A 12572-nucleotide genomic window follows, 5' to 3' on the forward strand; every position below is an offset into this window, starting at 1 on the left:
TTGAAACTTTCCTTTTCAGATCAAGAGCAAGGCAAGAGTAAGAGTGCCTACTATTACCTCTTTTTATTAACATTGTCTGGAAGTCCTAGCCAGTACACTAGAACAAGAAAAATAGAAGAGAAACATTAGGAGAAGAAAATCCCTTCCCTTTATCTGCAGGTGTTATGTATTATATATATATTCATATAAAAGAATCAACAGATGAATAATTAGGATTAATAGAGATTAGCATGCATGGTTCCTTGAAAGAATCAATTCTTAAGTACAGATTTTTTTCTCTATAAACAAGCAACAGTTGCTTAGAAAATAAATACTATAACATTTATTATAGTATCGTAGACTATCAAATACCTAGTAATAAATCCAACAAAAGAAGTATAAGACCTTTGTGAGGAAAATAATAAAACTATCAAGAGAAATTAAGAAGTCTTTAATAAATGGAAAGGTATATTTCAGTTCGTGGATTGGAAGAAGCAATTTGTAAAGATGTGACTATTTCTAGAGTTGAACTGAACTTCACTGCAATTCTAATAGATTTTTTTTTTAAAGCACTTGACAGCTGTTTTTATAATTTACATGGAAATGCAAACAGCCAAAAGTAGTTGACTCTTGGAAGACAATGTTAAGAGGGGAGAATTTGTTTTACCAAATGTCAAGACTTTTTAGAAAATTAGAGTGATTGAGACACTATGGTGGTGGTGCAAGGGTAGGAAATAGTCCTGTGAGACAGAGTGGACAGCCCATGCCTGATCTGTGGTGAGGGTGCACTGTAGATGGACGGAGAGATGGTGGTCCTCTGAGTAGTGCTGGGCGCCGCGTGGCGCAGTCCGTTAAGTGTCTGACTCTTGGTCTCGGCTCAGGCCCCAGTCTCAGGGCGGTGAGGTCGAGCCCCACGTCAGGCTCCCCGCCCAGTGGGATTCTCTCTCTCTTCTCCCTCTGGCCCTCCCCCCTTGTGCGCGCTCTCAGAAGCAGTGCTGGGACAATTGGGTATCCATGTGTTGGATAGAGTGAGATTGGGCTCCTATTACACACCAAAGACAAAAATTAATTACAAGTGGATTGTAGAATTAAATGCAAATGGAAGAACGATAAGGCTCTTACAAGGTAAGAAAACGCCTTCATGATCTTGGAAGGGGGTAGATGCTTGAAAAGGACACAGAAAGTAGTGACTATAAAGGAATTTCAAGATTAAGAAATATGAATATATTAACATTGAGAATTTCTCATAATCAGAAGACGCCATTAACAGACAAGGGCGTGACGCATGAAAGTAGTCTGTGGTGTTAGAAGTCCGGAACAGTTGTTATCTCTCGGGCGAGAAAATGATTGGGGTGTGCTGGGGACGCAGGAGGGCTTCTAGTATGCTGGCAGTGTCTTTCCTGGGTCTGGTGGTGGTTACACAGGCATATTCCTTTGTGAAAATTCATTAAGCTGTACTTAGAATTTGTACATGATTTATATACTTTTTAATATGTTATCCTTCAATATAAAGTTTTTTTAAATGTAAGCCACTGAGAAGCTTATTACAAACACATATCCAACAAAAGCTTGCATCAAAATATTAGAGAATTCCTACAAATAAGAAAAAGATGACTATTCCTCTTCAGAAAAGAGGAAATCCAAACGCTCATTCGAAAATGAGAAGGGGCTCAACCTCAGTCGGTCATTGGAAAAACACGCATGAAAACTGGATCAGCATTTCTCCACACCTAAATTGGCTAAAAAGAGTCTGACTGCTCCAAGCACATGGGGGGGGGGGCAGATGTGGGGGGGGGCAGTGCTGGAAGGGGGCATCCGCATGAACACTTTGGACACAGATTGTCTTTATGTGGTAGGAGGGCGATGCCGCGTGTGACTTGGTGATCCCTCTCTTTTGCAAATGTGTGCTCACATGCACTAGAATTTGTGTACAAGAATGTTACAGCAGCATTGTTCAAACAATTTCCAAAAACTTGGAGCAATTCATAATGCCCGTCAGCAGAAGAATGGCCACATAAACTGTGCTGTGTTGATAACACCCACGTACTATGCACCCATACTATGAAGTCCTACAGATGGACAAATTACAGCTATTGGCAACAAGTCAGATAAATCTCACGTTCAGAAGCAGGCAAAACATTGTTATACGGTGCTTTTTAGCAATTACTTTGGAAGCCAGGAGAGTGGAGAGGGATTAGGAAGAACATTGGGTGGTGATAGAAGGGAGCCCCTGGGGTAATGTTTATCTCTTGACCTACGTGATGGTTACATGGGTGCTTGTTTTCCAGTTTTCGTTCGGCCGTGCACTTGCTTTATTCGCCTCTCTAAGTATTTGTTAGATTTCACAGTTAAAATCTTTTAAAAGAGACAGTGGGTGCAGCAAGAGACCTTTTATCTTTAAGAAAACCATTGAATATTGAAAATGTGTTAAAATACGGCGAAATGTCGAAGACCTATTTCATGTGGAGAAAAAGTAATGTTATAATTTACTTTCGAAATAGTACTGGATACTGCTTTGCATGTTCCATTTTGGTTTTCTAACTTCTAACTTTTCATTAGCCAAAAGTTTTCTTTAACAAGTACCACCAGGTAAGACACTTGAATTTTTTTTTCTTTAAAGATTTTATTTATTTATTTGAGAGAGAGAGCGACAGAAATAGTGAGAGAACACAAATGAGGGGAGAGAGAAAAGCAGACTCCCTGCTGAGCAGGGAGCCCGACGTGGGGCTCACCGTCAGGACCCTGAGATCATAACCTGAGCCTAAGGCAGATGCTTAATCAGCTGAGCCACCCAGGCGCCCCAAGATTCTTGATTTCTGTAGTAATTTTCCCATCATAAAATTCACTCATTGTAAATGTATACAGTTCAGTGACTTTGGTCTGTAGAGCTGTACATCTTCCCAGTTTGATAGATCCAATTTGAGGACATTTCCATCACCCCCCGAAATCCCCTCAAGCCTGTTGTCAGCTAATTAAGTGTTCTGTTTTGAAGATAGTGAGTTGATTCACATATTTCAAATACTTTATCATTAAAAGTGGGATAACATTGTTGGACAGAAACACGAAAAATGTCAAAGTCCTTTACGAATGTTAGGTACTTTAGTTTGAGATACTGTGTGCATATTAGATTAAAATCAACTTTTGTTCACATCTGTCTCGGTAGATATGAAACACAACTGTACAGTTGATTTCTTGATGTCATTTTCTTGGTAGGGAGTGTGTGGTCCTGGGTGATTTTTCAGTTTTAGTAAAAACTTTAGTTGATATGTGTGAGAGGTTTCAGATACACAGTTGTTGTGTATGCCATTCTCAGCAGGATTAATTTCTGAGGGAAAAGATTGGACAGGATAGGATGCAGAAAGGGGTGGGAAGTTAGATCATAAAATTATTTAATACGTAAATATTGTAAGTTATTTTGTCCAATTTGTTGATTGGTTGGTTGATTTGGTATTTGTTGTTTGATTCTGGTATTAAGCTTCTCAAACTTTAGGATAATATAAGAAAAGTTTAAAAGGCTCTTTGTCTTTTTTCCTATCACTTCATATAGAGATACGAAATATATCTTATGTAACATGAGTAAATGTGAAGTGTATATATGACGTGAGTATATTAAGCATGCGGTAATTCGTAATTGGGCTTCCCGGAGTGAGTTGAATCTTGAACAGATTTGATGGACTTATGCTTTAGTGTCGAATATGAATTAAGGAAGTACAGATCTATCTTGTGTCTTACTAAATATTTGCCCAGAAGAAGCACATTGAATGTTTGGAAGCTTTGGAAACTAAATAATGGCTGGCGAGTTGCTACGCCCATTAAGAGCAAGGCTCTGTGTTCAGTATTTGCTCTCCAGTTGCAGCTGGAGCTCACTGTTTGCTTTTCTCTTCTCAGGCACTTTACTACCCAGGCTGCCCTCAGAGCCAGGAATGACGTCACTCACCATCAGAATTGAGAAAATCGGTCTGAAGGATGCGGGGCAGTGCATCGATCCCTATATCACAGTTAGCGTAAAGGGTAAATAACTCTACGTTCTCCCCTCTGGCGAACCGTGTCACGTGGATTCGCACTTGGGAAACGGGCAGGTGTGGGGGTGGGTCCTTGCACCTGTGACAGTGCGTTTGCATTCGTTCTACAGTGAGGGGAAATCCCTGGGCAGCCGTCCTCGTTCCTTCACTGAGTATTTCTGAGAGTTTCTAAAAATGCTTCATTATTTATAACTGATGTACGTGTTTGCTTTTGAGGGTTTTTTGGTAAATTTCCATATTCTTAAAATCCCATCCAGGGTGCCGACTAGACATACACACTGTCTTTAACAGCAGACACTTCCTTCCACCTTCTCAGGGTGCGTGGTTTTCTTTGCCAAGCCCCACGCTCTCCATTTCCCCCGTGCCTCCCCTGCGGGCCCTCCGCTTCCTGCCGCGGCGTCTCAGACACAGGGGAGCCCTGCAGGGCGCACGAGCAGTGGGCCTCCAGTGAACCGTCCTGAGACAGGGAAGTCGGACACACCCATAAACAGCCATTCCCTGAGCCCAGTGCTGGGCCAGAAAGAAGAGTGGTATTTCTTACTAAGCGCGGTCGTCTTCAGGACTTGTTTGTTTTCTCCTGTCCAGTGTGGCCTACCAGTTATTCCTTGAAAACAACGTTTTGAGTCTTTGGTTTGGGAGGGAACCCACACGGACGAAATTCTTTTGTTGGTGTCAGGCCTTTATTTGGCACTTTATTTGTAAAGCACTCAGCAGTCTTTTAAAAATTCTTGGGTGATTGAGGATGAGGTTGTCATACTATTTTTGAGAAAGCCCTGCACCATCAGTTTTCATTCACAGCTAACCTGCACTTCGAGGCAAACTGAAGACACAGGGACTGAAGTTGAACTCTTACCAATCATAGAAATAAATTCAGGCCCCTGGGTTCATTAGTACCAAATAAAAGAAAAACGAATTCAGACACAGAGAAGAATTTTAGCATGGAGACGGCAGGATCCACAGCGCTAATGCAGAAATACTGGAACCTCTGATGGTATTAGTTCCCAGGTGCACGGTCTGCTGGAAAGTCTTGGTGCCCTACCTGTGTGACAGGCCATTTGTAAAGCTGCGTCTCACGTGGGACAGTACACTGTAAAATGTCCTGCAGGGTGGTGTGCTAGGTGCTCTGTCACCTTTGCCCACACACGGAACTGAAAGAAGCAAATGTACTAAATTAAGTTCTCTAGGATAGGAGTGTGTTGAGTAATCCATAAACACCAGTCATTAAATGAGTCCATGTTGAATTTGATAAAACTGGAAGAGTCCTGGCTCCGGGAAATGACAACCATACATAGTGTACCATCTGGCTGTTGTGAATCAGGCTACTTCCTAGCAGGCACGGCGGAGTCGAGGTAACGTGCCTACGGAATGACTCATTTAGAGACAGGTTTCCACGGGCAGCTTTCATGTCCTTTGTTTTGACTCTGACTGAAGTACAAGAGAATGCTGCTACTGTCCGATGAGAGGCCTTTCCACGCCACGCGCTTGGTCAGGGTTGGAAATAGGCGCAGGGGCCCCGCCACAGAATATCTTTCGTGTTCCTAATTTTTATTGCATATGGCATATAGCGGCGCAAGGAAGACACAAGTTCTTTTCCCCTCTGAACAATAAGGATCAAGCTTTGTTGTCTTCATGCTTTCTTTTGCGCCCGTACACGGCAAGCCTCCCTTCCCTGGCCCTGAGGCTTCCCGCGTCTCTGTCCCGAGCTCCCTCCACAACCTCCGGAGACCAGCATCTCCCTGTGTACTGCTCACACCAGGGGGCGTCTGGATCTGAGACGCTCCTCTCAGCTGTTGCCAGGCCTCTGTAGGAAACATAACCCCCTATGGTTCGTTGGCAGTTTCTGAGTCTGTGTGTTTGAAACTCTTTTTTCCCTCCTAGATCTGAACGGCATAGATTTAACTCCTGTGCAGGACACTCCTGTGGCTTCAAGGAAAGAAGATACGTATGTTCACTTTAATGTGGACATTGAGCTCCAGAAGCATGTTGAAAAATTAACGAAAGGTTGGTTTGTGATGGTAAACGTCGGCTTCTTGTGGCCGGAGTCCTCTTCTGTTTGTGCGCTCACGACCCGGCGCGGTGGCCGAAGTCCACGTCACATAGTGTTCAGTGACTAGAATGAACGATCGATTTTTTAAATGTGGGAATTAGGACTTGTATGATCTAGTTGTGTAATAAATAACAGTTATATAATAAAACGTTCTTTGATTATAAAATTTCATCATCTTGGACAACAAAACAGAATGAAGTTTTCCTCTTACTGAAGAGTGGAGGGAGGTAGAGGCTTCCCAAGGCTCTCTGCTGGTTAAGTCTCTAATAGTTGAAAGAACAAGTTGTTTCTCCAGCTTATTTTATTGGGCAGAAAGATACCATAACTTAGTTGGCAGGAGGATGGGAAAGGACAAAAACATTTTTAAAAAGGTGAAGTTACATGTCCAGGTTAGCCGATTCCTGGGACTAAATGCTTTTCCATGCCATGTGCCCCACGGGAGTGTTGGCATTCTAGGACAAGACTTCAGAGTCCCTCTGTCACCTGAGCTTCAGTTGCAGTTTTGACATTTTCACGCTTTGCAGGAAGCTTGTACCTTTCAAACAACTGCCACAGTCTCTAAAATATTCGACATTTTCTCAGATCTGGTGCTGCTGCCGCCTGGGCTCCACCCCTGGAAGGCTTGTCTCTCGGGACTTCCGTTGGTGGGGTGGCTGTGAGTGTGAGCAGCACCTGCAAGCACATTAGATACCAGGGCTCAGGGCCCCCGCCTCCCGGCAGACCTCCTGACTCAGAAACCCACCAGCCGGGCTCAGCCGTCTCTGGGGTGGCGGCTTGCACGTGGTTCTCTACGCCAGAGCTTGGGAATCGCTATTAGAGTACATAGAGAGGTTGGGCTTAAGAAATAATGCTAAAGAAATTTCATTATGAAGTGTTACGCTGTCTCCATAAAAATATGAACAAAACCTTTTTTTGTTTGTTTTTAAGTCCATTGCTTTGGGAAAGGTTCTGATATGGGCAGGAGTGGGGACGTTTCCTGGGCTGACTTCTCTGTCCTAGTGCACTGTTCTGGAGGATTCACGAGATGCTGAAAATAGAACTAGATTCAGACTCTGTTCACGTTCTCAAGCTTTGACTTTACCGTGTGCGGTATTATTTCTATGGTTTCAACCGATACAACGCTGACGTAGACGCGCTCTTCACATGTAGAAGCTCCGTTCATCTGCGTACGCTGGTCTCCTTGTACGTTCCGTCCTTTCTTACAAATGCCACGAAGCTGTGCGTGCCCGGGATGCAGGCAACAGATTAGCTACCGATGAGGCAGATGAATAACGAAACGTTTTTTAAGTTCCTTAAAATGATGGTATTGTACTTGCACTTTAGTATTGTTTTCAGATGTGACCGTTTCACATTTACTCAGACGTCAGACACAGTCATGATGACAAGGAGATGGGTTCCATAGCTGCAGAGGCGAAGAAGTGGGATCTGCTGTCTTAAAACTCTGTGAGGTCTTCTGTTACTTCTGTGGGAGGAAGAAGAGAAGCTACCCTTTGGCAGATACGCAGAGTCTTCTGGGGACTGGAAGTCACCAGTAACTACTGGTTGTCACCCTTGTGTGTGGGTAGGGAGTAGATGGCCAGGTGCGCCCATCTGTCCCTCACCCACGTCCTGCTCTCTTGAGCAATTGCTCTTTCTTTCCTCCTGTGACAGGAGGTCCTCCGTTTGGATCCATCTACGTGATGACTTTGTGCCACGACTGCGCACGCATTTCTGAACATCGTTAAACCTCTTGTCACTTGCGAGTTTTGTCCGCAGCTTAAAAAGTACTGGATTTGTGTTATCCTTAAAAGCCAAGCAAGATCCAGCCCCACTTGGGTTCAGGCAGAACGAATAAGTAGCTGGTTAAGAGAGAGACCCCAACTTCCTTCCAACTAGTTTCCATGCCCCCTTTAGAAATTAATGGTTCTTGGCGCCTGGGTGGCTCAGTTAAGTGCCCGACTCTTGATCTCGGCTCAGGTCATGTTCTCAGGGTCGTGGGATCGAGCCCTGCGTTGGGCTTCATGCTTAGCACGGAATCTGCTTGAGATTCTCTCCCTCTCCTCTCCCCACCACTCACACACGTGTGTGCATTCCCCTCTCAAATAAATAATTCAAATCTTTAAAAAAGAAATTGTTCTTGGCTACATTGATGAGGCAGCTTATTCTGTTTTCAGCTTCTTTCTGTGGGGGGAGCTTATCTGTTGGGCTTTGGGGAGATAAAAACATCTGAATTTTTCTTTGCCACTTGCTCAGTGGGGGAGGGTGGAATAGGAATAGGCTTGCTCTTTGGACCTTTGTCTTCCAAAACATATGTAATTCTGGGCAGAGCAGAACAGTGCTTTGCGGACTATAAAAGGTCTTAGGAAACAGGTAACAGTTAAAAACTGAAACGGCACATGATTTATATTGTTCGACCTCCAAAACACCCACAAAAGTTGAATTTTTGAGCTTTTGTTTCAGGGGGAGGAGCGGGGCTGTACGCTTGGGTGCTGTGACGAACTCTCACAGGCCTCCGCTACTTGCCGAGTGTGGGTAACATCCATACTTCACGGGCATCCTCTGTGTTCACTGTGTGGCACTTAAGGTGTTCGCCCCGGGTGTGAACTGACGTACGTTCTCGAGTCAGCCCCGCTCAGGAAGTTTCGCTGTGCTGTGGTGGCTTGGAGGATACGGAGAAATGCCACTGCGTTCAGACGAAGAGGAGTTTTCGGTGATGACAGTGGTATCATCAGACTGTGTGACAAAGGTTACTTGGTAAAATGACGCTGACTGCTGCTTGCTTGGATGCTGCTGGTGACGGAGGAGAATGGCGGGCACGGTGAGAATACGCCAGCCACGGCTGACATGGTTTGTTTTCATTCCGTAGGCGCAGCTATCTTCTTTGAATTCAAACACTACAAGCCTAAGAAAAGGTTCACCAGCACCAAGTGCTTTGCTTTCATGGAGATGGATGAAATTAAAGCCGGGCCGATGGTGATAGAACTGTAAGTGACCCGTACACAGGCTTCCCGCCAGCGTAATGCTGACTAGTTCTTAGTGTGTGACTGTGGAACAGGTCAGTTACCCCAGTATGTTAAACCATGACTTTTCTACTGTGGTTACAGATACAAGAAACCCACTGACTTTAAAAGAAAGAAATTGCAGTTATTGACCAAGAAACCACTTTATCTTCATCTACATCAGACTTTGCACAAGGAATGATCCTGACATGAGTCACCTGGAACGTCTGTGAATTCTCCCACTCAGTAGCCACCATCCCAGCTCCGCGTAGCGCATTCCCCCTCCACCAGGCAGGAGGCAGGCCACACGGGCGCCGGCGGGCGTGAGCGAGCCCGCGGAATTCACAGTCCAGCACGCCACTGACACAGACGACTCCTTTGGATACGGGCTTATCGTAGTTTTGAAACATGTTTTTACTTTTATAGTATTTGTGCAATTCATAGTCTCTTTTCTAACTTACCACTATTCCTGCCCTGCTTCCTGGAACAACACTGCTGTGGGTAGGATGTGCTCGTCTTCAAAATTAATACAGCAATAAGAATGTGCTAGAGTTTACACATCCGTTCCCTTTGCTCCAATATGCTTTTTTGGTTTTTTGAGTTAATGCCTAACTTTGGGCTGATGGGGGTAGGAGAGTGTGAAATTGTTCTGAGAGGAGGAATTGGACCGCTTATGCTGCCCAGAGAGGTCAGTCTGGAAAATTATAGGCTGCTCCTCTGAGGTGGCCTAGAATCACCCTGATCTCATAGTTTTCCTGTTTAGAAATCGTGTGCCTTGGCCGAATCAGTAACCCAGATGGGAGGGTTCCCAGGTTGTAGCTGTGATTTTTCCAGATGACCAGATTGTTTGTCTGAAAGCACATTTGTAGTCCGTTGATTCGCTGTTCTTCTGCTTCACATTGTTACTCTGATAGTGATTCTAGGGTTAATGATGGAACCATGTCAGAATAATTACAGATTTCTAGATGGCTTTGTACCATCTTCAAATCATGTAGTCTAATCTGAGTCGGATGCTAACATACTGCAGGAGTAACTGCTGTTTTTCTGACAACTGATTGTGAAACCTTAAAGCCTGCATACCTCTTCTTAGAGTGGTGAGTATGCAAAACCTGGAGCTACTCTAGTTGTTTTTAGATAGGTAGATAGGATTGCCATTTATTTCCTATGTAGATATATGGACTTTCATCCATATGGAAATATGCAGGTCATTAGCTTATTATAATTTGACTATTTACATTACTTTTGACTTAATGGGGCATCGATAAAACTTTCAGAGGACACACGAGGTGGATATTTGATATACACAGGACATTAACCTCGGGGGCGGGCTCTCTGTGGGTTAGATGCAGACCCACACGTTTAACATTCACTGTGTTGAATGACCAATGCTAGCACGAGGGGAACGCAGAGCCGGTATTTGGCCTGTTTTTAACCTAGTGTAATAACCCTAGTCCTACAGTTCAGTGTGTGCTTTTTAAAATAAGTAGCCACAGTGAAGTGTTCTAGCCCTTGCACTTAAAGAAAGCTGGTCTTTACTTCCGGTTGTGTCAGTTCTGTTTAAGATGGATGTTAAAAACTTGGAGCCTGAAAGAATTCTCAACCAAATTTAAGTCTTGTCTCTTGTCTTAATAATTAGATTAATTCCAAAAATGATTCAGTCCACAATAGCTCAAGGGGATAAAGAATTTGCCTTAATAAATTACCTTGTTGTTCACTCAACCCTTAGACTGAGTTGTCAGCCCCCGACTGTCAGGTCCTCAAGGGGCAAGAACCACATTTTCTCCAAGTCCTGTACACGTTCTAAGGTACTTGGCAGCACTCTGTACCCTGTGGAGTACTCAGTACCTTCTGTTCGGTGTTGCTGACGAGACCTAAAAAAAATAATCCCTTAAAGTACCTATTAAAATGTAGCAAAACTGATCTGTTGGTCTCTTTTCTCATAGACCCTAAGACGTGCATGTTGGTGGTGATTTGTATGAAGCTGCATCTGCTGTGGCTCACATGAGTACGGGTGGGGGAACGGCAATGCCTTTCAGTATTAAAGCAGCTTGAATGGGATGCTGTGTGACTAGCGTAGCTTTCATCCAGACCCGAATGGGGTGACACGGGATCGTCTTGAAGCGGTAGACAGAATACAGTACTTCCCACAAGTGATTTTTTACTTTCCAATGAAAAACAGCAGCTATTGGACAAGAACTGTAGTAGAAATGTTCTCAGGCTGAAATGCTGCTGCTTGAGATGATTTTATCATAAATGAGATGATTTTAGCAACTAAGCCCAGACACCCCATGAGCTGCAGAGGCCCCGTGAAGCAGCGGGGGCCGGGAGACTGCTGGGCTCTGCTGTGGCCCAGGGGCAGCGGGAGGCGCGGAGAGGTGATGACCCCAGCTCAGGTGAGCTGCACTGGAACGGCTCTGGAGCTTATGGACTCGGGAACAGGAGATACAGGACAAACACCAAAAGTATTTAGAGGTAAAAAAGACTAAACTCTACCTTTCCAATTTGATCATCTTTGCTAGCAGGTGTCATCTATTTCATTGTTATATAAAATTAGCAATTACATTAACTTCATCATTTTGTGTCCTGAAGAGAGGGACCTTAAGAGTTGTATTTGTGGATTCAATCTTATTTTACATGGTTAAAAATAACCTCTGCTATTAACTGTGGAGGTGTTCCTCTTCGGTTTCCTCTATTCTTGATATTAAATGGGAAGACATATGAACTCTCTTCCTGAAGAACTATTTATGTATTCCTTGTGAATCTTGAAGAGTTGTCTTCTTTCAATGGTCCTTCTCTTTCCAAAGTGGTATCTTTTAGTGAAAAAAAAAAAGTTTCACAGAGAAGCTTTTGCTTCTTTTTATTTTATAGGGTATTAGCACATTAAATATTATAACGGTGACAGGTCATGGTGTAGGTTTCAGTAGTATCATGACATAACGCTTTGGAGAAGGGGAAAGTATAGTCTAAGCAGTGAATACTACCAGCCTTTTATAATTTGGATTTAATCTAAATTTTAAACATTGTTTAAAAAACATGATGTAGTAATAGGTATAGTAATACTTTAAATATGATGTAATCCCAGATTCTCAGACTTACTGATCTTTAAATAGAAGTGTCAACATTCAAATACTAATTTTGGAGTAGGAGTAGTCAACAAAAAGAACTGTGGGCAGAGTCCTAAATCATTCTTTCTCATAGTATTGCACCCTTCTGATCTTTTTTGCCATTTTCCTTGAAAACCGGAGGCAAAGTATGGGAGAAATAATAGACTGTACTTTTTGAAAAAGAAATTTCCTTACTTTTTATAGTCACAACATATTTTCAGTTTTCTGTTACGCACCCTTAATGCAAGAATGGTAAAAGCCACAGAACAAGAGGTCAAACAACTCTTGCCACTACCGTAAGCTCATACTCAGGAGACCCTCCTCAAGGAGGCCGCGGAAGTCACCGGGAAAGCATGTGAATGCTGCACAGATGGGCCCAGTGACTTCTCTGAAGAACGAGGAAGACATACGGTTGTGGTGCTTCCAGGGGACTTAAGGTTGA

At 43.5% G+C, this 12572-nt stretch overlaps 1 protein-coding gene across 1 annotated transcript in view; it reads left to right on the plus strand.

Annotated features, from left to right (window-relative positions):
* The window catches only part of AIDA (axin interactor, dorsalization associated), a 35216-nt gene extending 24270 nt beyond the window's left edge, over positions 1-10946 (plus strand). The window contains exons 7-10 of the mRNA XM_045809662.2: positions 3868-3990; positions 5880-6002; positions 8894-9011; positions 9132-10946. Of these exons, the coding sequence (XP_045665618.1) occupies positions 3868-3990; positions 5880-6002; positions 8894-9011; positions 9132-9228 (461 nt within the window). The 3' untranslated portion in view covers positions 9229-10946. The remainder of the gene's footprint in view (positions 1-3867; positions 3991-5879; positions 6003-8893; positions 9012-9131) is intronic.
* The last annotated feature ends 1626 nt before the right edge of the window (positions 10947-12572 follow it).

This window comes from Ursus americanus, chromosome 2 (assembly GCF_024610735.1).
Source record: "Ursus americanus isolate L20-20 chromosome 2, mUrsAme1.1.p, whole genome shotgun sequence".
Taxonomy (NCBI): domain Eukaryota; kingdom Metazoa; phylum Chordata; class Mammalia; order Carnivora; family Ursidae; genus Ursus; species Ursus americanus.